The 25,483-nt window shown below is 45.5% G+C and overlaps 1 protein-coding gene across 1 annotated transcript in view; it reads left to right on the top strand.

Moving 5' to 3' along the window:
- The first annotated feature begins 649 nt into the window (after positions 1 to 649).
- The window catches only part of nek1 (NIMA-related kinase 1), a 149,787-nt gene continuing 124,953 nt past the window's right edge, over positions 650 to 25,483 (top strand). Inside the window, exons 1-8 of the mRNA XM_078394857.1 lie at positions 650 to 694; positions 13,497 to 13,681; positions 13,786 to 13,882; positions 15,317 to 15,414; positions 21,073 to 21,156; positions 22,932 to 22,999; positions 24,658 to 24,744; positions 24,856 to 24,910. Of these exons, the coding sequence (XP_078250983.1) occupies positions 13,556 to 13,681; positions 13,786 to 13,882; positions 15,317 to 15,414; positions 21,073 to 21,156; positions 22,932 to 22,999; positions 24,658 to 24,744; positions 24,856 to 24,910 (615 nt within the window). The 5' untranslated portion in view covers positions 650 to 694; positions 13,497 to 13,555. The remainder of the gene's footprint in view (positions 695 to 13,496; positions 13,682 to 13,785; positions 13,883 to 15,316; positions 15,415 to 21,072; positions 21,157 to 22,931; positions 23,000 to 24,657; positions 24,745 to 24,855; positions 24,911 to 25,483) is intronic.

Below are 25,483 nucleotides of genomic sequence, written 5' to 3' on the forward strand. Positions count from 1 at the left end.
AAATAACCCTTAGTTTCTAGTGGCATTGAGAGGTAAATAACGGTCAGCATAATGAAGAAAAGTCCTGTTCTCATTTTGCCATGAAAAAGTGGCCACAGTTTAACATCTCACCTCGAAAGGTTGGCCTCGACCCGAAATGTCACCTATTCCTTTTCTCCAGAGATCCCGTCTGACCCGCTGAGTTACTCCAACATTTTTTGTCTATCTTCGGTTTAAACCAACATCTGCAGTTCCTTACTACACCTAAAGGTAGCAGCTGGATACTGAATTTTGTTTATTCTTGATTTTAATTTAATTCTGGGACTTAAACCAACAGATTTGTGTTACCCATAGATTCACAGCCGTCAAATATGGTAATAAGCACACCGAATCAAAATAGACACCAAGAAACGAAACAAATTGAATGATTACGAATGAACTGTCGGAATGCAAAGGAGCAGTTGCAGCCTTTGCGGGACCTTCTAACCTCCGAACCCAGGGCTTTGCAGCCGTTGCCAACGGCAGTTGCCAGGGACAAGAACAATCGCCCGGGCTGGAACCACCAAACATGCTGACACTGGGCAGGGCGGGGCTGGTGATTGATGGGAGCGGTGCCCAATCGGAGCGCCGGGTGCGGACGCCTGCGCCAATGGGAGGTGGTTTCCGGCAGCAGGTTTGGTTGAGGAGGCGGGTGTAGCGACGGCAGCGGCGGGCGGTGAGTGGGGCCGTGATGGGGATAACGGCGAGTTAATGTGGGGGGAGGGAGGCAAGACCGCGGCCCTTTGACACTCACCTCACCTCCCAGTCTGTTGTCAGCTTCTTTCATTAGCACCCATTCTCCAAAAAGCAGATTGCTGGAGCGATGCATTTGCTGATAGGCCGCACCTAGCAGCAGGACTGAGCAACAGATCACCGGCATTGCCCGTGGGTTAGTTATTAATATATCTGAATAGGATCATCTGGCTGACGGGGTGATCTTATCGAGGTGTATAAAACCATGAAGCGCGTAGATAGGCTGAATGCACAGGGTCTTTTTCCCAGGGTAAGGGAAATCTCGAACTAGAATTTGTAGTATTGTGTTTAGATTTGGTCACCCTGCTGAGGAAGGATGTTGCTGAGCTGGAAAGAGTGCAGCGAAGATTTACGAGGATGTTTAGTTAGTTTACTTCATTGCAGAGAATTGTGTACGCAGCCCAGACCATCACACAAGCCAACCTCCCTTCAATTGACTCCATCTACACTTCACGCTGCCTCGGCAAGACCGGCAGCATAATCAAGGACCAGTCTCACCCTTGTCACTCCCTCTTCTCCCCTCTCCCATCAGGCAAGAGGCACAGAAGTGTGACTTCGCATACCTCCAGATTCGGCGGGGCGGGGCGGGGGCGGGGGGGGGGGGGGGGCAGCAGTTTCTTCCCAGCTGTTGTCAGATAACTGAACCATCCTATCAATAACTAGAGAGCGGTCCTGAACTGCTATCTACATCATGAGAGATACTCAAATTATCTTTAATCTGACTACTAGGCATTATCTTGCACAAAACGTTATTCCCTTTATCATTTATCTATACATTGTGGGTGGGTTAATTATAATCACGTATTGTCTTTCCGCTGACTGGTTAGCATGCAACAAAAGCTTTTCATTGTATCTTGGTACACATGACAATAAATTGAACTAAGCTAAATATGTGTGATGAAGTACAGTGGAAAGCCTTTTTTTGCATGCTATCCAGAAAGACTACATGATTATAATCGAGCTGTCCACAGTGTACAGGTACAGGATAAAGGGAATAATGGGTTGCCAGGACATGAGGGCCCGAGCTATAGGGAGCCTGATCATATATATCTGAGGACATTGTGGGAAACCAGAGAGGAAATTGTGGGAGCCCTGGTTGAAATTTACGAATCATCCTTAAATACAGAAGAGGTGCTGGAAGACTGGAGAGTGGCAAATGTTGTGCCTTTTTTCAAGAGCTGCAAGGAAAATGCTGGGAACTATTGGCCAGTGAATTTAAAATCTGTAGATGGAAAAGTTACTCAAGGGTATTCTGAGGGATAGGATATACAGGCATTTAGATGGACAAGGGCCGATTAAGGATAGTCAGCATAGTTTTGTATGGGAGGCCGTATCTCACAAATCTGATTGAGTTTTTTTGAAGACGTGACCAAAATGGTCGATGAGGACAGAGCTGTAGATGTTGTATATGTGGACCAGTAAACCGTTCGACAAGGTTCGGCATGGTAGACTGCTCTGGAAAGTTTGATTGCATGGGATCCAAGGAGAGATAGCTGAATGGATAGAAAATTAGCTTCATGGAAGGAAACAGAAGCTGATGGTGGAAGGTTGCTTCTCGGATTGGAGGCTGTGACTAGTGGTGTGCCTCAGGGTTCGGTGCTGGGCCTGTTACTGTATGTCATCTATATCAATGATTTGGATGAGAACATAAACGGCAAGATTAGCAAGTTTGCAGATGATACAAAAGTGGGTGGTTTTACAGATAGTGAAGATGGTTATGAAAAATTGCAGCAGAATCTTGATCAATTGGCCAAGTGGGCTGAGGAATGGTTGATGGAATTGAATGCAGAAAAATGTGAGGTGTTGCATTTTGGGGAGTCTAACATGGGCAGGGCCTACACAGTGAATGGTGGGGCTCTGGGTAGTGCTGTAGAGCAGAAGGATCTAGGAGTGCAGGTGCATAGCTCTCTGAAGGTGGAGTCGCCGGTAGATCGGGTGGTCAAAAAGGCTTTTGGCACATTGGCCATCAGCTAGAGTATTGAGTATAGAAGTTGGGAGGTAATGTTGCAGTTGTATAAGACGTTGGTGAGGGCACATTTGGAGTATTGTGTTCAGTTCTTGGCACCGTGTTATAGGAAAGATGTTGTCAAGCTGGAAAGGGTACAGAGAAGATTTACGAGGATGTTGCTAGGTCTAGAGGGTCTGAGCTATAGGCAGAGGTTGAGTAGCCTGGGACTCTTCCTTGGAGCGCAGGAGGATGATGGGTGATCTTATAGAGATGTATAAGATCATGAGAGGAATTGATTGGGTAGATGCATAGAGTAGGTGAATTGAGGACCAGAGGACTTGGGTTTAAGGTGAAGTGAAAAAGATTTAATTGGAATCTGAGGGGTAACATTTTCACACAAAGAGTGGTGGATGTATGGAATAAGCTGCCAGAGGAGGTAGTTGAGGCAGGGATTTTACCAACATTTAAGGAGCAGTTAGATAGGTACATGGATAGGACAGGTTTGGAGGGATATGGACCAAATGCTGGCAGGTGGGACTAGTGTAGCTGGGACATGTTGGCCGGTGTGGCAAGATAGAGTGATACAGTGTGGAAACAGGCCTATGACTCTATGAAAGGTTGGGCAGGCTAGGATTCCATTCCCTGGAGTGCAGGAGGATGAGGGGTGATCTTTTAGAAGTATATAAAATCATAAGACGGATAGATAGGGTGAATACACTATTTTGTATGTCTTTTACACAGTTTTTAAGGAAAATCCCAAAGATGTTTATACCTGCATTAAAAACAAGAGTGCAACCAGGACTGTTCAAGGATAAAGGAGGGAATTTGTACTTGGAATCTGGGGATGTAGGTGAGGTACTAAACAAGTACTTTGGAAAGACACAAAATGCTTGAGTAACTCAGCAGGTCAGTCAGCTTCCACAGAGAACATGGATAGGTGACTTTAACTTTAACTCCCCCTCCCATTCCCAGTCTGACCTCTCTGTCATGGGCCTCCTCCAGTGCCATAGTGAGGCCCGCCGGAAATTGGAGGAGCAGCACCTCATATTTCGCCTGGGCAGTTTGCGGCCCGGTGGTATGAACGTCGACTTCTCCAACTTCAGATAGCTCCTCTGTCCCTCCCTTCCCCTCCTCCTTCCCAGATCTCCCTCTATCTTCCTGTCTCCACCTATATCCTTCCTTTGTCCCACCCCCGACATCAGTCTGAAGAAGGGTCTCGACCCGAAACGTCACCCATTCCTTCTCTCCCGAGATGCTGCCTGACCTGCTGAGTTACTCCAGCATTTTGTGAATAAATGGATAGGTGACTTTTCAGGTTGGGACACAAGAGACTGCAGATACAAAGAAGGGTCCTGACTGGAAATGTCACCTATCCATGTTCTCCAGGGATGCTACTTGACCTGCTGAGTTACTCCAGCATTTGTGTCTTTACGTGGCAAACCATTATCTGCAGTTCCTTGTTTCTTCAAAATACTACCTCACATCTGTTTTCACCAAGGAGAACGAGATGGAGGTCAGTGAGATCAGTGCAGAGAATACTAATATGCACGAGCAGTTTGAAATTAAGATGGAGAAGGTGTTAGAGCTCTCGAAGAGCCTTAAGGTGGATAACTCGCCAGAACCCAATGAGATCTATCCCAGGTTGTTGAGAGAGACAAGGGAGGAAATTGACAAAGATCTTTGCATCTTCTCTAGCCACGGAAGAGGTCCTGGAGGACTGGAGAATGGCTAATGTTGGTTCTTTATTTAATAGAAATTGAGAGAATCCAGGGAATTATAAGCTAGTGAGGCTCACATCAGTATTGGAGAAGATTCTTCGGAGTAGGATTTAGTCCTGTTTAGGTTAATTAGGGATAGTCAGATGGCTTTGTACATGGCAGCTTGCGTCTTACTAACAATCAAGTTTTTTTGCGGAGGTGACAAAAGTGATCGATGAGGGTAGAGTGGTGGATATTGTGTACATGGATTGTATTAAGGCATTTGATAAAGTCCCTCATGGTAGGCTGATCCAGAAGATTAAGACGCACAAGATTAACAGTGACTTGATCATATGGATTTGGAACTGGCTTACTGATAAAAGACAAGGTTGTGGTGGAAGGACAATATTCAGGTTGGACGTCCGTGACAGTGGAGTTCTGCAGAGATCTGTGCTGGGACCTCTGCTCTTTGTCATATTATTATATCTCAAAAACAAGAGGGTTTAGCTGCAAGGTGAGTGGGACAAAGTTTAAAGGAGATACGTGGGGCAAGTTTTTTTACATCGAGCATGGTGTGTGCTGCCGAGAGGGGTGGTTGAGGCAGATATGATTGTGACATTTTAGATCCTTTGGATTGGCATATTGATAAGCGAGAAATGGAGGGATGTGGATTATGTGTTGGCAGATAAAAGTTGGTCTTGGCATCATATTCGGTAGACATTATGGTCCGAAGGACCTGTTCTTAGGTTGTACCGTTCTACGTTCAATGTCTTTTGAAGAGCAGTCTAGTTTATTTCCAATTTTTTGCTGTGTAGCAACCTAGAAATGTTATTTGGGTCTCCTAGTGTTTGTCTCATACACTCTGGTAGACTGCTTAATCACATGCATAAGATTGCTGTGCGTTAATGACATATCACTGAATTATTTTATAAGTATTAAGTTAATGTACATGTGTATCAGGATTCAAAACGTCTGTAAAATCTCCTTTTTCAGTTTTCCCTTTTGTGTTCCTCAATTTATTGATGACAAGGCCGCCGTATTCTGAACGATTCTTGCGAAGCCAATTACACTCATGAACTTCTATAGTCTTTCCACTGAAGGTCCTCCCAGTGCTGTCATGCTGTTCATGGGCTTAGACCAGGGGCCTCCAAACCTTTCAGCAGGAGGGCCACATTATATATTTGGCACATTTATGCGGGCCGTAGGAAAAAATAAAGGTGTGAGTTTTATAAATTTAATGAACTCAAAAAAGTTTAGACTAGGTTACGTTAGATTAGATTAGGAAAGGTTAAACTAGGTTAGGTTAGATTTGGTTAGTTTACATTAGGTTTATATGGCAACAAATAAATAATATTCAATTTTTAAAAAGAGCTTGAAATATTGGAATATACATATTTACCGTAGGCATACAATTATTTGTAAAACAGAAAAAATACAGTGACCACCACTGGGGGAGAGAGAGAGGAGAGAGGTGGGGGGGGAAGAGAGGGGGGGGGGGGAAGAGAGAGAGAGAGAGAGAAGGGGGGGGGGGGGAAGAGAGAGAGAGAGAGAGAGAGAGAGAGAGGGGGGGGGGGAAGAGAGAGAGAGAGAGAGAGAGAGAGAGAGAGAGAGAGAGAGAGAGAGAGAGAGAGAGAGAGAGAGAGAGAGAGAGAGAGAGAGAGAGAGAGAGAGAGAGAGAGAGAGAGAGAGAGAGAGAGAGAGAGAGAGAGAGAGAGAGAGAGAGAGGTGGAGGGGGGGAGAGAGAGTGGGGGGGAGAGAGTGTGGGGGGAAGAGAGTGGGGGGAGAGAGATTGGGGGGAGAGAGAGTGGGGATAGAGGGAGCAGCGGGTGCGAGCGGGAGCACGGGAAGGGGAGGGGGAGGGTGTCAGAGGATCCTGTGAAGGAGCACTGCCACTTGCGGGGGCTGCTCTCTCCCTCTCACCCAGCGCCAGCGAGATCTGCGCCGCTGCTCCACTCCCTTCCCCGGTCCTGTCTCCCTCTAACGCAGCGAAATAAGAACAGATTTGTGTAGTTGTTGTTCAGAAGCCCCGCATCCCCGGGGTGAGCGGCGGCGGCGGCAGCGGCGAGGAGGGAAGTTTCACTTGTGTTTGTTCTTATTTCGCTGCGTTCGAGGGAGACGGGGCCGGGGAAGAGAGTGGAACAGCGGCGTAGATCTCACTGGCGCTGGGAGGGAGAGAGAGGGGGTGAGAGAGAGGGGGTGAGAGGGAGGGAGCAGCATCCGAAAGTGGCGGCGCTCCTTCACCAGGCCCTCTGACACCCTCCCCGCGCTCCCGCTCTAACCCACTGCTCCCTCTACCCTGACTCTCTCTCCCCCCCCACTCTCTCTCCCCGGGGTGAGTGGCGGCGGCGGCGAGGAGGGAAGTTTCCTTGAGTTTGTTGTTTGCGAGGGGGCGCTGCGATCTCTTGCTTTGTCCCGGCTTTGGGTCGGTGGCGATCCGCTCTCCGGTGAACCTTCACCGGCAGCCTGCCTCCAGTACCCGCCGCCTAAGAGCTTGTTGCAGGCCGGATAAAATCTCGTGGCAGGCCGGATAAAATCTCGTGGCAGGCCGGATGTGGCCCGCGGGCCATAGTTTGGAGATCCCTGGCTTAGACCAATGACGATATAAGAATACCAATTGTGCAATTAAGGATGCATTGTGACTTCTGGACGGGTGAGCTGCCCATGCTTCCCTTGTCTTTGGTTGTGGTTTTGGCAACTGATGGTTAAGTTGCCTCAGTGAAGAAATACGTTGCATTTTGTAGACACAGTGTACTGCCTGTTCATGTAGGTTGCTGTTATCTGAGTGTCTACAAGCTTTATGTACATTGGTGGAGTTGCAGGCGTTGTGGTAAGTGCGGAATCTTCCATCATGTTCCTGATTTGCATGCTGTGTAGAGCTTCAGACTGTGAGGCAATTGGCCAGCCCCCACCTGTTGTTGCCACAGTATTTATGTGGGTAGTCCAGTTGTGTAAGTGACCCTAGCCACCAGGATGTTGAAAACAGGCTGATTTGGTGACAGCCATGATTAAGCTCTGTTGCAATTCTCTGCTTGTAGTAAGCAACCACATAATCTCCATTCTATCCACCAAACTCTAAATCCCTATTCTCTGAAAATATCATCCTTGTTTTCTGTATCCATTTCCTTCCTAAAGTGTGCCCAGAATTTGCAAGAGGGCTCAACTTTCTGTTTCGTGTAGATTTCCTATCTTTTACACTCTATAATGAATGCCAAGGATTTCATATGGTTTATTTGGGCCAGGCAGCATCTCTGAAGAAAAATAATAGGTGACGTTTGACCTATTCCTTTTCTCTAAAGATGCTGCTATGGCGAGTCCGAAAACTTGTTGGTTGTAGAAGAAGTTTATTGCAGCCGCAATATTCGAATACAAAGTTAAACAACAAGGTAAAGGACAACCATCAAAAACTTACTGTCTTCTTCGAAGACTTCGCCGAACTGAACATTTCGGGCGCCAAAAGCGCACATGACAACGCTGGCCAATCTGCGATGTCGCTCTCTGGACCAATCCCCACGGTCGCGCTCACACGTGACCTCGCTGGCCAATCTGAGGGTTCGACGACCCGGACCATTCTCTATGGTCGCTACATGACCCCCCCCAGAACCCGAGGTACGGAACCTAGCAGGGAGACGGATTTCGCGACCATAACGAGTACGGAGAGGGGCAGCCTGAACCACAGGAGCCGGGGGTTCCGGACTTGGAGGAACTGCCGGAACGGGGGGTCCTGGAGGAACTGCCGGAACGGGGGGTCCTGGAGGAACTGCCGGAACGGGGGGTCCTGGACTGAGCGGAACTAACGGAGGTCGGCCTCTCCTAGGGGTCAGGCCGACCAGGACTGGTTGATCCGGATCCAAGTGTGCAGGTTTGAGCCGGGACACCGAGACGAGCTCACTCCTGCCGCACATGTCTAAGGTGAAGGTAGCCGTTCCCTTACGCAAAACCCGGAACGGCCCTTGATAGACTCTCTGCAACGGGGCACGATGGGAATCTTATCGCAGAAACACAAACTCACAGTCCTTCAGGGAAGGCGGTTCATGTACCATGGGACACCCATGACGTGAAGTCGGAACTGGAGCCAGGGAACCCACCCGTGCCCGGAGAGATGCTAATACTGATGGGACTGGAGGCAGCTGGTCTGAGGGGTCCGGAAACAAATCTCCGGGTACTCGAAGTGTCGAGCCATATACTAGCTCCGCGGACGACGCACTGAGATCTAGCTTAGGAGCAGTCCGGATGCCCAGAAGAACCCAGGGGAGTTGGTCTACCCAGTCCGGGCCTTCAAGCCTTGCACTGAGGGACGCCTTAAGTTGACTGTGGAACCTTTCTACAAGTCCATTTGCCTGGGGGTGATATGCAGTAGTGGGTTGTAACTTGGAACCGTACAGTTCTGCGAGCGCGGCCCAGAGGGACGAAGTGAACTGCGGCCCCCTGTCAGTGGTAATAACTGCCGGGACCCCGAAACGAGCTACCCAATGGAGGGCCAAAGTCCTGGCACAAGACGCTGACGAAATATCAGACAATGGGAAAGCCTCTGGCCACCGGGTGAACCGATCCACCACCGTGAGGAGGTGGGTGTAGCCCCGGGAGGAAGGCAAAGGCCCGACTAAATCCACGTGGATGTGGAAAAAACGAACTGCTGGGACCTCGAACTCCTGTACGGGGGGCTGGACATGGCGCTGGACTTTAGCGGTCTGACAGGGAACGCAGGAACGCGCCCAACCCGCTACCTGTTTCCGTAGGCCATGCCAGACAAACCGAGCTGCTACCAAAGCAGAGGTGGAGCGGATGGACGGGTGCGCCAGCCCATGAATGGCATCAAAAACCCGGCGCTGAAGGGAGGGCGGTACTACCGGCCTGGGACGGGGAAGGGAAACATCACACCAGACTTACGTGCCTTCCGACCCGCAGGCTACCTGAGCCAACTTCAATCCCGAAGTGGTGGACTGGTATGCCGAGGCGGTATCCGCTAGAAGCTGTGCCTCCGCAAGCTCCTGGGGATCCACCTCGCAGTCCACCGCCGAAATAGGGGGAAAAGCAGGTCTAGACAGGGTGTCAGCAACGGCATTAAGCTTACCCGCGACATGACGGACATCGGTGGTAAATTCGGAGATAGCAGTCAGATGCCGCTGCTGGCGGGCCGACCATGGGTCAGACAATTTGAAAAATGCAAATGTTAATGGTTTGTGGTCCGTAAAGGCCACAAATGGGCGGCCCTCAAGGAAATACCTGAAATGACGAACAGCTAAATAGAGGGCCAGAAGCTCTCGGTCAAATGCGCTATACTTCAGCTCAGCCGAATTTAGTTGCCGGCTGAAAAACGCCAAGGGCTGCCAACGGCCACCGACCTGCTGCTCCAAGACCCCGCCCACCGCCACGTCAGAGGCGTCAACCGTCAGGGCCGTGGGGGCGGAGGGGCTCGGGTGGACCAACATGGTGGCGTCTGCTAATGCTGCCTTAGCTGCTGTAAAAGCCGACTCTGCGGCCGGGGACCATATCAACTCTACCGGTTTTCCCGCAAGGCACTGGAACAGCGGGCGCATGACCCGCGCAGCTGCAGGAACGAACCTATGGTAGAAGTTAACCATGCCTACGAACTCCTGTAGTCCTTTTACTGTGGTGGGCCTGGGAAATGCCCGGATAGCCTCCACCTTCTCGGGCAAAGGGGAGGCGCCGGCAGGGGTAATTCTGTGCCCTAGAAAATCAAGAGAAGGGAGGCCGAATTGACACTTGGAGGGTTGGATAATGAGCCCGTGGTCTTGGAGCCGCTGGAACACAGTCCGCAAGTGGACCTGGTGTTCCTGCACTGAGGGGCTGGCGACCAGGATGTCGTCTAAATAAATAAACAAAAAGGGTAAACCCCGACCCACACGGTCCATCAGTCGTTGGAAAGCCTGTGCCGCGTTCTTTAAACCGAAAGGCATACGCAACCATTCAAACAACCCGAACGGAGTAATCGTGGCAGTTTTCTGTATGTCCTCCGGACGCACCGGAATCTGGTGGTATCCTCGCACCAAATCGATTTTGGAGAACACCACCGCTCCTTCCAGCCCAGACGAAAAGTCCTGTAGGTGCGGTATGGGGTAGCGATCAGCCGTGGTGACAGCATTGAGACGCCGATAATCGCCACATGGTCTCCACCCCCCAGATGCCTTGGAGACCATATGCAACGGCGAGGCCCACGGGCTGTCGGACTGACGGACAATGCCCATTTCCTCCATCTTCCTAAATTCCGCCCTTGCCACCACCAGTTTGTCTGGCGGTAGTCTCCTGGCCCGAGCGAAAACGGGAGGGCCCTCGGTGCGGATGTGATGGACCACGCCGTGCTTGGCCGAAGGCGTGTCAAAACGTTGGATGAGCAGCTCTGGAAACTCCGCCAGGATCTCAGCATACGAGTCAGGGGCCGCGACGACGGCCTGGACAGTAGGGCTGGGCGGGGAGGCGATTGTCGGAGCGACGGGCTCCTCGCCGGCGGAGGGTCGGAGGTCGTTACCGCGGACATCAGGGACCAGTGAAAAAGCCCAGAGAAAATCTGCGCCCAGGATCGCTTGTCTGACGTCTGCTATGATGAATGGCCATTCGTACGTGCGGAGGCCTAACACAAGGGACATCTTCCGTATACCGAAAGTGCGAATGGGGCTGCCATTAACCGCGATGAGGGTGGGACCTGTCTTACCCGTTCTGGTTTCGAGGTCGGTCAGCGGCACTATACTGACGATGGCTCCCGTGTCTACCAAAAATTCTGTGTCCGTGAATCGATCGTGGACGTAGAGGCGTCGGTTCTGGCCAATCGTAACTGCCCCTATGTACGATCGGCCGAGGCATTTCCCGCGAAGGTACAAGGTGAGCGGCAGTTGCGGGATTCTCTACCCCATCGTAGGTGATAATAGCACCAGCCGCGCTTGTGCGGATCTTTTTGGCGGGCTTTCGGAGAACTGGCGGGAGACGCGGCGCCATCTTGATGTCGCTGTGGCGTGGTCACTGATGTCGAGACCTTGTTGATCGAACCGCTTGCCTTGTTTTTAGCCGCTATGAGCGCGTCTGCTTTCGCTGCATATGCTTCGGGGTCCTTAAAAGAACAATCCGTGAGCAGCAGTCGGACATCCTCAGGAAGCTTCTCTCGGAATGCCTGTTCGAACATAAGGCAATCCGTATGCTCACCGGCTAGCATCATCATTTCGGCCATGAGAACGGACGGCCGTCGATCTCCGAGGTCCGGTAGGTGCAGAAGTCTTTCAGCGCAATCATGCCTATTGAACCCGAAGGTTCGCAGTAACACTTTCTTCATTGCCTCGTACTTGCTTTCCGCAGGCGGATTAACGATGAACCGCATCACGCGTGTGGTCGTCTCCGGTGATAGAGCGCTGACGAGGTAGTAATACTTCGTCGAGTCATCCGATATGTTCTTTATATGAAATTGAGCTTCGGTGTGGACAAACCAAGATTGCGGTGAATGTGTCCAAAACAACGGAAGGTGAACGCTTACCGCGCTTAACTCCGGTGTGCCAGGCGCGGCAATCAACAACGAGGCGTCGTGTTCCTGCATAGTCGGTGATCGTCCAGATCACGTCGGGGTCACCAATATGGCGAGTCCGAAAACTTGTTGGTTGTAGAAGAAGTTTATTGCAGCCGCAATATTCGAATACAAAGTTAAACAACAAGGTAAAGGACAACCATCAAAAACTTACTGTCTTCTTCGAAGACTTCGCCGAACTGAACATTTCGGGCGCCAAAAGCGCACATGACAACGCTGGCCAATCAGCGATGTCGCTCTCTGGACCAATCCCCACGGTCGCGCTCACACGTGACCTCGCTGGCCAATCTGAGGGTTCGACGACCCGGACCATTCTCTATGGTCGCTACACTGCCAGAACCGCTGAGGTACTTCTGCATTTTCTGTCTACCTTCGATATAAATCAGCATCTGCAGTTCCTTCCTACACCATTTTGTTTATTAACTGTTTTATAAACATGAATGAAGAGGTTTGGTTCAGTGTTAGCAAATAAGGCTGTGGTCCTCCTGGTGCAGTTATCTACTTGGTGTACTTTTGTAAAATAAATCTTGTGCTATAAAGTACATGGTGTTTTTAAAACTTGTTTGAAATTGATCAATGGAGTATAGAAATCTACAAGGTTAAATTATTGTTGTCTGGCCAAAGATGTACCGTAGGCTGTAGTTGCAAACCTTGAAAATTTTGTTTTTGTAATTTTCTCCATTTGTCCATGTTGCTGACAATGTGTTGCGAATGTTACTGCACAGTATGAAGTATTTCTGCGCGGGTTATCCATTGTTTTGGTACACAACTCTTAGTTGGAATGTTATAGTACTTGTAGGAGAGTCCTTTGCAGAATGAAATGTGGAACAGTGTAAAGGAAAACCGTGTACTGTCGTTAATATTAGTTTACTGGGGATGACCCCATGTTCCTTTTATTGGCACAATGCCACTGGATCTTTTGCATCTGTGTGGTAAGCATTCGTGTTTTTAGAGTCCCTTATTCAAAGGTAAATACCTTTTGTGCAGCACGGTCAATATTGTGCCATAGTATGGTTCTTGGTTATTTCATATTCAAGTCACAAACTTGGAACTTGAATTGGTGAACACCTGACTAGGGAATATGTAAGTGAGCCAAGAATGATATTGAATGATCGTGAAATTGTGGTCAGGTATTTTGTTTTTTGGAATTGTTCATTGCGATAGTGGATTAATTAGTTATTTTACTTTAGATTTTACCGATGCAGTGCGGAAACGGGCCCTTCAGCTCACCCAGTCCCCACCAACCAGCAATCATCCTGTACACTAACCTACACACATTGGAGACAATTTTACAACTTACCAAAGCCAATTAACCTACAAACCTGTACATCTTTGGAGTGTGGGAGGAAACCGGAGCACCTGGAAATAACCCATGCGGTCACAGGGAGAACATACAAACTCCATACAGACAGCACTCGTAGTCAGGATTAAACCCGGGTCTCTGGTGCTGTAAGGTAGCAGCTCTACCGCTGTGCCACTGTGCCACCCCAATTTGTCTTGTCTCTACTTTTATTTAATTCATAATTCTGACCATTTCTGATTCATTTACCAGGTTTAAGGAGCTTTGAAGGGAATTTTGTTTATCCAGAGTGAGCATGAGGATCTTGTATAATGAGCTCTATGGATAAATACACCAAAGTGAACAAAATTGGAGAAGGATCGTTTGGAAAAGCTATCCTGGTGATCTCCAAAGAAAATGGCAGACAATATGTTATCAAAGAAATCAATATCTCTCGGGTAAGATATTCGTGTCGTCTCTATGGGTGCAACTCAAGTATGATATGCCAGCGTGATATATTTTGAAAGACTTTACTTGGGTTTTTTTTCTCTTTGATTTGTAGATGTCCAACAAAGAGAGGGAAGAGTCAAGGAGAGAAGTTGCTGTTCTGGCCAATATGAAACATCCAAATATTGTACAGTATAAGGAATCATTTGAAGGTTAGAAATAAGCATGAGACACCTCATGGTTTAAGGACTGTTTGTTTGGGGGAGAGGTCTTGAACCAATTTCCGATCTAGATTCCTCAGCTGTATTCGCAACTTTATTCTACAGTTAAATTGTTTAAATAAGGGACCATTTTCACTGTGAATAACACTTGCCATGAGATGAAATGAGGAAACTTTATCTGCTGCCGGGTGTCAGTAAATTACTAAATATAGTGACCCAAGGAACTGCAGATGCTAGAATCTGTAGCAAAACACAAGGAATTGGTCAGTACCCCAGCTCGTGGAAGAATTGTTCAGAAACTTGATAATGGAGGGGAAGAAGCTGTTCCTGAGTCTGGTGGTTTGCGCTTTCAAGCTTCTGTACCTTCTGTCGGGTGGGAGCAGGGAGAAGAAGGGATGACTGGGTGGGACCAGTCTGTAATTATGTTGGCTGTTTTTCCGAGGCAGTGGGAAGTGTAGATGGGCTCAATGGTGGGAAGTCTGATCTGTGTGATCAACTGGACTACTTCTACAACTCTGCCATTTCTTACGGCCTTTGGCAGAGCAGTTCCCAGACCAAACTGTGATACAACCTGACAGTGTGCTTTCTATGGTGCATCTATAGAAGTTTGAAAGAGTCATTGGAGGAATGAGGAATTTGCTCAGTCTCCTAAAGAAGTAGAGGACACAAAGTGCAGGAGTAACTCATTTGAGGGAGTGAGTGTGTATGTGTATGTGTGCGTGTATATATATGTGTGTATATTAATAAATGTAGATGCTGTTTAGAATGAAAAGAGATTCATATTCAGCTTTTGAAGCACCCTTTCTGAGGGTGGCTTTGAGTGGCTTTGCAGCATAATAACGTTGAGGGAGGATCATCATCACAAAGGTTCTGACAATCAGCTTTCCTGTACTGCTGACTTTTCAGATCAGCTAGGATATTTCCTGTGACCTCGCTTACATTGCCCACATTCCCAGAACAGAGGGAAAGAAACATGACACATGGCTGCATAGAGAAGGCTGCATAGCAAATATTTCATTAAAATGATAGCTGTGTGAGCAAGTGCAGTCATAGTGATTTGTTACGGTATCTTATGAAGGTCAATACAGGATGTACAGTAATATAAATTAAATGAGTTCTTCTCTTGCCAGTATTGTCAGCCTTTGCATTAGCCTGGAATTCAATTGTTAGAAATGTCGTAATTATTGATTACTTTAATTTTGTTAGTCAGAGATGACTTCTAAGAGTTGCATAAAAAAAGAAATATTGTACCAATTCAGCGGATTAGGCAGCATCTCTGGAGAACATTGATAGGTGATGTTTTGGGTTGAGACCCTTCTTCAGATTCATGTTCACCAGAGATGCTGCCTGACCCGCTGAGTGCGTTTTTGTAAACCAGCATCTGAAGTTCCGTATTTCTAAGAGTTGTATATTTATTTGTAACAGAAAGTGGTTGCCTTTACATCGTCATGGATTACTGTGAAGGTGGAGACCTTTTCAAACGGATTAATACTCAGAAAGGAATTTTATTTCCTGAGGAGCAGGTAAGAACTTTTAGATTATCAAATGGTTATATCCATGTGTCAACTTTGAAGTGCTACTTCATCCAGCTGCCCCATGACAGGAGCTATTTTTCTTATAATCTGACACATATTGTCTACTGCTACAACAGTAAATATAAAGTAGAACCTCTCAATTAGGATAGTGTTTTACGAGACGCCTACTCATTAGCTCCAATTGCACCATTTCTGACCCCTCCATTGATGACAATGTCTCATTTAATGTTCTGTGCTCACTTTTGGGTAGATACATAATTTTCCTGCCAATGCTTCTTGCAGTTGAAGCTGGCTTTTAAGAAGAATTTCACAATCCCAGCATTATGATTTGACACAGAGTGTTGCTATGTCGGTAGCGGTTTGTGGCCATATATCCAGATGGTGTAAAGGCTTAATAATCCTCTCTCACTCCTTTGTGCAGTTCTTGACAGAAACTTTATTTTTCACTTTTCCAACATCTAATTTTCATTGGCTTTTTATTTTTTTAAATGTAGTTCTTTACATTTAGATTTTGAAGGAATCAAATTTAGCTTTGCAACTCCCTCTGGCTGCTTCCAAGTGAACGGTAGAGATGATGCTTCTTACAATTGAAGACTAGGACAATAGACAATAGGTGCAGGAGTAGGCCATTCGGCCCTTCGAGCCAGCACCACCATTCAATGTGATCATGGCTGATCATTCTCAATCAGTACCCCGTTCCTGCCTTCTCCCCATACCCCCTGACTCCGCTATCCTTAAGAGCTCTATCTAGCTCTCTCTTGAATGCATTCAGAGAACTGGCCTCCACTGCCTTCTGAGGCAGTGAATTCCACAGATTTACAACTCTCTGACTGAAAAAGTTTTTCCTCATCTAAATGGCCTACCCCTTATTCTTAAACTGTGGCCCCTGGTTCTGGACTCCCCCAACATTGGGAACATGTTTCCTGCCTCGAACGTGTCCAACCCCTTAATAATCTTATATGTTTCGATAAGATCCCCTCTCATCCTTCTAAATTCCAGTGTATACAAGCCTAGCCGCTCCAGTCTTTCAACATATGACAGTCCCTCCATTCCGGAAATTAACCTAGTAAACCTGCGCTGCACGCCCTCAATAGCAAGAATATCCTTCCTCAAATTTGGAGACGAAACCTGCACACAGTACTCCAGGTGCAGTCTCACTAGGGCCCTATACAACTGCAGAAGGACCTCTTTGCTCCGATACTCAACTTCTCTTGTTATGAAGGCTAACATTTCATTGGCTTTCTTCACTGCCTGCTGTACCTGCATGCTTCCTTTCAGTGACTGATGCACTAGGACACCCAGATCTCGGTGTACGTCCCCTTTTCCTAACTTGACACCATTCAGATAATAATAATCTGCCTTCTTATTCTTACCACCAAAGTGGATAACCTCACACTTATTCACATTAAACTGCATCTGCCATGCATCCGCCACTCACACAACCTGTCCAAGTCACCCTGCAACCACATAGCATCTTCCTCACAGCTCACACTACCACCCAGCTTTGTATCATCTGCAAATTTGCTAATGGTACTTTTAATCCCTTCATCCAAGCCATTAATGTATATTGTAAATAGATGCGGTCCCAGCACCGAGCCTTGCGGTACTCCACTAGTCACTGCCTGCCATTCTGAAAGGGACCCATTTATCCCCACTCTTTGCTTTCTGTCTGTCAACCAATTTTCTATCCATGTCAGTACCCTACCCCCAATACCATGTGCTCTAATTTTGCCCATTAATCTCCTATGTGGGACCTTGTCGAAGGCTTTCTGAAAGTCAAGGTTCACCACAACCACCGGCTCTCCCCTGTCAATTTTCCTAGTTACATCCTTAAAAAATTCCAGAAGATTAGTCAAGCATGATTTCCCCTTTGTAAATCCATGCTGACTCGGAACGATTCTGTTACTGCTATCCAAATGCTCCGCAATTTCGTCTTTTATAATTGACTCCAGCATCTTCCCCACCACTGATGTCAGACTAACTGGTCTATAATTTCCCGTTTTCTCTCTCCCTCCTTTCTTAAAAAGTGGGATAACATTATCTACCCTCCAATCCACAGGAACTGATCCTGAATCTATAGAACATTGGAAAATGATCACCAATGCGTCCACAATTCCTTGAGCCACCTCCTTAAGTACCCTGGGATGTAGTCCATCAGGCCCTGGGGATTTATCAACCTTCAGTCCCATCAGTCTACCCAATACCATTTCCCATCTAATGTGAATCTCCTTCAGTTCCTCCTATTGTCTGTTGTCTATTGACATTGTTGCAAATTAAGGTTTCAGCTATTTGGTCCCTAGAGTGGCTTTGCTGTTCATTAAGATTGTGGCTAATCTGACGGTAACCTCAACACCACACTCCCATCTTGGTCTCCTTTCACGCCTTACTTATCAAGTACGCTGCTATTCTGCCTTAAAAAATTTCAAAAACATTTACGAAGATGTTGCCAGGACTCAGGGCCTGAGCTACAGGGAGAGGTTGAGTAGGCTGGGACTGTTCCTTGTAGGTTAATTGGCTCCTCGCAGGAGGACGAAGGGAGATCTTATGGAGGTGTACAAGATCGTGTGAGGAATAGATCAAGTAAATGCACAGAGTCTTTTGCCAAGAGTAGGAAAATTGAGAACCAGAGCACACCAACGCCCACAAGCTCCTCTACTTCCTTAGAAGGCTTTGTAAGTTTGGCAGTAAGTCCCCAGCAACTCTCACCAATTTCGACAGATGCGCCGCAGAAAGCATTTTATAGGGATGCATCACAGCATGGTTTGGGAACAGCTCCATCCAAGACCACAAGAAATTGCAAAGAATTGTGGACACAGCCCAGCCCATCACACAAACCAGTCTCCTTTCCATTGACTCCATTTATACCTCGCGCTGCCTCGGGAAGGCCACCAGCATAATCAAGGATGAGTCGCATCCTAGCTTTTCACCCCACTCCCATTGGGAAAAAGTTATAGAAATGTGAAAATGCACACCTCCAGATTCAGTGACTGTTTGTTCCCAGCTGTTATCAGGCAACTGAATCATCCTACCTCAACTAGAGAGCAGTCCTGAAGTCCTATCTACCTCATTGGAGACCCTCGGACTATCTTTGATCGGACTTAATTGGCTTTATCTTGCACGAAATGTTATTCACGTTATTCTTTTTGTCATGTATCTGTACACTCTGAATGGCTCAATTGTAATCATGTATTGTCTTTCCGCTGACTGGTTAGCATGCAACAAATGTTCTTCACTGTACCTCGGTACATGTGACAATAAACTAAACCAAACTGAGGACATAGGTTTAAGGTGAAGGATGTAAGATTTAATAGGAACTTAAGAGGTAACTTCTTTACACATGGGTGTGTGAAATAAGCTGCCGGAGGAGGTGGTTGAGGGGCATGTAGTATCATAACGTTCAAGCGATATTTGGACATTTACATGGATAGGATAGGTTGAGAGGGTTATGATTAGTGTAGACGGCATGTTGATGGGCAAGGTCAGTTGTAGGCCCATTTCCATGCTATATGAATCTTTGACTAGTTCCATTGCCCTTTGAGAAACAAAGCCTAGGCACATTAATTTCGGTTCCAAAGAGACCACTGAAATGAAATATTAAAAAAATTACTTATTAGCCTTTCTGCTAATTGGGTCGATGTTATCCCCTCAATCGCGTTCCCCACCCTTTGCCACTTGTGGGTCTTTTGCAAAGGGCCACATTGAGTTGTAACTTTTGGGTTTAAGCTTTCAGACAATTTTACTTGCAATTTAGCAGAAATTGTTGAAAGTTCAGTGGAACTAACCAGACAGCTCCCTAAACGAACGAGCACAAAATTGTCAGGTCATGGTCTTTGTGCTGTTTGATTCTTTGAAAGCTACCAAGGAATGAGTCCAACCAGGCTGAAATTAAACATATGGCTGGTTGTCTTGAGAGGTCCCTTAAGTAAATGTGTTTATTTTCGTTTTTTTCTCACCTTTCCTCTCTCACTTCCTGTCAAAAAGTTTTTGTTTTGACGTGTTCCACGAGTAGGTGCAAATGCATGAGTCGACAATATTAACTGGCTAGTCCAATGGCAGAGGCATCAGAAATAAGCCAGGTCATGGTTTCATTAAATGTTAGTGAACTTTCAGCATAATGATAAGAGCTTGAAATCCAACCAGTCCTCACTCCATGGCATCAGCATATTGAAGACAATTACATTGCTATATTCATCAATGTTAGTAACGTTGATGCCTGATTCCTTGTTGCTGTTCTGGATTTCTTGACGGCAACAGCGGCTTGCCAGCATTTTCTACTTTCTGCCTAGTCCCAAGACGTTATTTGTGGATTTGCAATTGAATCCGGGTCATTCTGAACTATCAGGGGAATGTCCAGGTTGACGTCTTTTGGTTGTAATTCTGTGTACTTCTCTATTCCAGAAAGGTACAAAAACAGTAATTAAGTATATTCATGTCTCATATTGATTTTTGAATTAGAGTATGTAGAAACCAAGCAGGAACGAGAACATGACCCAGAGTAATGGAATGAAAAACCATAGGTTTAAGGTGAGGGGGGGAAAGATTTAATGCTGTATGGCTCTATGACTCTGGTGCTGATGTTGAAAAATATTATGGAACCTTTACCTGCTCCAGTTTTACATGTTCTAAAGTATGGTTGCTATGGGACTCTGGAGCAATGTTTTATTAAAAACATAATCATAATCTTTAGTCAGGGGTGGTGAATCTGTGGAATTATTTGCCACAGAAGGGTGTGGAGGCAAAGTCAGTGAATATATTTATGGCAGAGATAGATTCTTGATTAGTGCGGGTGTCAGAGGTTATGGGGAGAAGGCAGGAGAATGGGGTTCGCAGGGAGAGATAGATCAGCCATGATTGAATGGCGGAGCAGACGATGGGCCGAATGGCCTAATTCTGCTCCTATCTATTATGATCTTATGAAACAAAGCAATTATGCCTCTGCTAAAAACATTTTGTTGGTGGATGTCGATGGGGAGAAGGGCTGGTGTAGGGCAAGCTGGATTGTGAAGTAAGTTGGTTGCAAATGTGTGAAGCGTCCCATGAACCTTTGACAAAGTAGAAGCAGGTATATCGTCGAGATCTTTTAAGACTAAGCTGGCCGCGTTTGAACAGACTGTATATTGTTCTGGAATTCTTGCGTTAATTGTACGTTGCTGTATTTTTGTACTCAAACTCAGATCAGTGAATCTCTCTAAAAGTGATTGTGTTAACAAAGAGTGTGAATGATGATGTTACTCCTAAGTTAAGCAGCATTGCATAAATAAGTTCATAAATCATAGGTGCAGAATCAGGCCATTCGGCCCATTAAGTCTACTCTGCCATTCAAGCATGGAAGATCTATCTTTCCATCTCAACCCCATTCTTCTGCCTTCTTTGTAACCCTGGACACCCTTACAAATCAAATATCTGTCAATCTCCCATTGACTGCCTCCACAGCTGTCTGTGGCAATGAGTTCCACAAATTCACCACTCTCTGACTCAAGAAATTCCTCCTCATCTCCTTTTTAAAGGTACGTCCTTTTATTCTGAGTTGTCACTTATAAGTGCGGTCTGCTATTGTTATCTTTGTAAGTGCAATATCTGACCTTTATTGTCTAAACTGGTTTCTGTTTCTATAAGAATATTAATATATTTTTGTGTGTTTGGTAGATCGTAGATTGGTTTGTGCAAATCTGCTTGGCTCTGAAACATGTGCACGATAGAAAGATTCTCCACAGGGATATCAAGTCACAGGTGAGCTCGTTAATCAATTGAGCTATGGAAATATTTTCAGATACATGATTGATAACTCGCGAAATAGATGGTGAATTTTCTTGTTATTTTCGGAAGAAAAAAATCTTGAGTTTATAAAGCCCAGCAATGTCATTGAACTGAAGACATTTAACCATTTAGAATGTTTTTACACCACAATTAATAGGAAAAAGGTCTTTTCAATTTTTGCAGTGAACATTCGATTTGTGTGTAGCTACTGTGTTCTGTATTATAATAATCCATATTTATGAACTGCCTCAACATTTTTCAGGAATGTCATCAGGTAAAGTATGATACTGGAATACAAGGGCATGCTAGGTGATGCGTGAAATGTTATGGAGGCTCTCAAAGGTGAGGCTCAGTGAAGGAATTCCAGAATTTCAGGTCTTGAATGGGTAATGTTTGGGTGGCAGTGGTAAAACCACTAGAATTCTTTCCTTCATGTGAAATGTTGATTTAGTGTACACTTACAGACTAATATGCATATATATTTCCCCACTCTCAAGCCTTGGGAGACATTTATACCATTAATTGGAAAGAGTTAAATTCTAGTTAGTGTACTAGGTGGTACAGCTATAGAGTTGCTGCCTCACAGCACCAGAGACCCGGGTTCTATCCTGACCTGGGTGCTGTCTGTGCGGAGTTTGCACTTTCTCCCTGTAATCGTGTGGGTTTCCTCCGGGTGCTCTGGTTTCCGTCCACGTCCCAAAGACGTGTGGATTTGTAGGTGAATTGGCTTCTGTAAAATTTGTCCCAAATGTGTAGGATGCGAAAGTGAGATAATATAGAACTAGTATATGGGTGACAGATGGTTGACTCGGTGGGCAAAAGGGCCTGTTTCCACTCTATCTCTCTAAAAATCTCAAATCTACTGTATGAAATATTTACAACTAAAATGATATTTCTTCAAATGTCAGTGAAGATTATTTTCTATAAACGGATAAAAAATTATTTCCCTCCCATTTCTTTTTTGATAAACTGATGATAGGTTTTGGACAAATGTGTACAGTCCAAATAGTTGTTCTCCCAAAATTGTTTTAGTATCAATTTTAAATTTTGCTGCTTGGATGATAACAAGTCAGAACAAATACACTACCTTTTGCAAAACTAAACAGTATTTTGTTCCATTGTGATTAATAGAATAAAAATCAGGTTGGTGCTAAAGTTAGCAGGTGATTCAGTCCATCAACCTGCTGAGTTTAGTTTGGTTTAGAGATACAGGATAGAAACAGGTGCTTCGGCCCACTGAGGCGACATCGGCAATCTCTCATCCATTCACACACCTGTTCTTCGCACTCCCTACACAGTAGGGACTATTTACAGATACCAATTAGCCTACAAGCCTGCACTTTTTTGGGATGTAGGAGGAAACCGGAGCAATCCCAAAGGAAACCCACATGATCACAGGGAGAACGTGCATACTCCACACAGACAGTACCCGAGGTTAGGATCAAACCCAGGTCTCTGGCGCTTTGAGGCTCTACCAGCTGCGCCACTGGTTTTTCTATGTCTCTAAAATCTGATTATATAGATGGAAGCATGATGGCGTTGGGCATATTGTTGTATGAAGAGGACCAGATGAATGTCAACCTTGAATCTTGCACATAAAAGATCAGATTCTCTTACCTGTAAATCTACATCATTAATAAGTATAACTAATTTTATGCATATTCCTACTCCAAAATATTTGCTTAAAAATGTAAACTGAAGTATGTTTTGGTTAATAAGTCTTAACACATCTTCCATTTCAAACCCAGAATATCTTTCTGACCAAAGATGGGACGGTTCAGCTCGGAGATTTTGGAATAGCTAGAATACTCAACAGGTAGAAATCTTACTTATTGAACGGAAAAATAATTTACATGTATTCCCTCTTTTCTTGTACCTTTGTGCAACAGCATTGAACAGCACTGAAGAAGGGTCTCGACCCGAAACGTCACCCATTCCCTCTCTCCTAGATGCTGCCTGACCTGCTGAGTTACTCCAGCATTTTGTGATACCTTTGAAGTACCTTCATCTTTATCCAATATAAGGGAGAATTGATTGAAAAAAAATATTACTTTAGCTTTTTTAATGAAATGAACAATGAAGCACTACATAGTAGTACTACGTTTCAAACTTTAATTGAAGGCAGATACTCTCATAGGATTAAGCATTATAGAAGAGCACTTAAATGTTCTGGGTTTAAAAGGCTTTGGGCTGAGTACAAATACAGATAACAGATACAGATACAGATTAGTAGCCATAGAAACATAGAAAGTAGGTGCAGGAATAGGTCATTCGTCCCTTCGAGCCAGCACCGCCATTCAATATGATCATGGCCGGTCATCCAGAATCAGTACCCAGTTCCTGCTTTCTCCCCATATCCCTTGATTCTGTAAGCCTTAAGAGCTATATCTAACTCTCTCTTGAATACATCCAGTGAATTGGCCTCCACTGCCATCTATGGCAGAGAATTCCACAGATTCTCAACTCTGGCTGAAAAGGTTTTTCCTCATCTCAGTCCTAAATGGCCTACCCCTTATTCTTAAACTGTGACCCCTGGCTCTGGACTCCCCCAACATGGGGAACATTTTTCCTGCATCAAGCCTGTCCAATCCCTTAAGAATTTTATATGTTTCGAGAAGATCCCCTCTCATCCTTCTAAATTCCAGTGAATATAAGCCAACATGGAAGTAATAGGCCAAAGAGCCATGTTGCAGTGTCAAATTTGCCGCCTGTGGCTGAGGCTCTGGAATTCCGGACCAGCCAGAACAGGCAGATCCGCTCCCGACTTCCACGGCAATCGGCGGGTCGAATCTGCCCCCAGCGTGCTGGGCTCGGAAACACCGGACCAGCTAGAGACAGCTGACCTGTTCCCATAACTGACTTCCACGGCCAACTTTGCGGGCAGGTATCTCTTCTTCCTGCGGCTGTGACCTCTGTTGGTCACAGTAAGGCTCTAGAACCAAGGGTGCTGGAAAATCTGTGGTGGACCTGTATGTCTCAATGGCACAATGACCTTCAAGATAAATGCTTGAGGCTAGCAAAAGTTTGGAGAAATTTCTCTTCCATGTTGGTTGCTGACTTTTCACTAGAAAATCGGATGTGCACTTATCGAGTAAAACAAGATAAAAATAATCGTATCTTTGATCGTACTATATTGGCTTTATCTTGCACTAAACGTTATTCCCTTATCATATATCTGTACACTGCGAATGGCTCAATTGTAATCATGTATTGTCTTTCTGCTGACTGGTTAGCACGCAACAAAGGCTTCTCAATGCACTGCACTTCATCGGTACATGTGACAATAAACTAACCTAAACTAACTGAACTAAGAATGATTTGTGATGTGTGAAGTAGTTGCATTCTATCAAATTGTTTTACCTGGAAATATTAATTTTTATTTTTAAATGGATTATTGCCACTTAAATTTGCAAATTAAAGTTTCTAAAGGATATTACATTGATGACGATATTTTTTTTGTTTGCTTCCTCACAGCACAGTGGAGTTGGCACGGACTTGTATTGGCACACCGTACTACTTGTCCCCAGAAATATGTGAAAATAAACCGTACAACAACAAAAGGTACATTTGAACATTTAACCGGTGTTGCAAATGATAATACGTTAATATGAATCATTCTTTGTATTTGTAATGAATAATTATTGACTGATACCTTGTAATTCATGTGTCCAGTGATATTTGGGCTTTGGGCTGCGTCCTATATGAGATGTGCACCCTCAAACACGCTGTAAGTACTATTATATTTAAATCTTTCACTCCATGACATTAAGATTTAAATGTGACCCTTACTAAGGGGTGATTACGGTAAACTGTAAAATTGTTTGGCTGTTTTCCAATTGTGTTCTCAGTAATTGTAAGTCACAATGCCAAGCTGCTCGTAATGAAATTGCCAGGGAGGTTACAGCATTGACTGGAGTGATAAATAGGCAAGTTGAAACGATTGATTCTCATGCGAAAGCAGAGGCAAATTATAGAATCAGACTCATACAGCACAGAAACCAGTCTTTCAGCCCGACTCATTCATGCCGACCAAGATGCCCATCGAAACTAGCTCCATTTGCCCAAGTTTGATCCTTATCCCTCTAAACCTTTCCTATCCGTGTACCTGTCCAGCTTTTAAATGTCGTTATTCTACCTACCTTTGTAGCTCAGTCCATATACATATCCATCTGTGTTAAAAAGTTGCTCCTCGGGTTGCCATTAAATCTTTACCCTCTCGTCTTAAATCTTTGTCCTCTATTTCTTAACTCTAACGAAGCCCTGAGTAACGTTTGTGTACATTCATCTATCTATGCCTCTC

Source organism: Rhinoraja longicauda, chromosome 3 (genome assembly GCF_053455715.1).
Source record: "Rhinoraja longicauda isolate Sanriku21f chromosome 3, sRhiLon1.1, whole genome shotgun sequence".
Taxonomy (NCBI): Eukaryota; Metazoa; Chordata; class Chondrichthyes; order Rajiformes; family Arhynchobatidae; genus Rhinoraja; species Rhinoraja longicauda.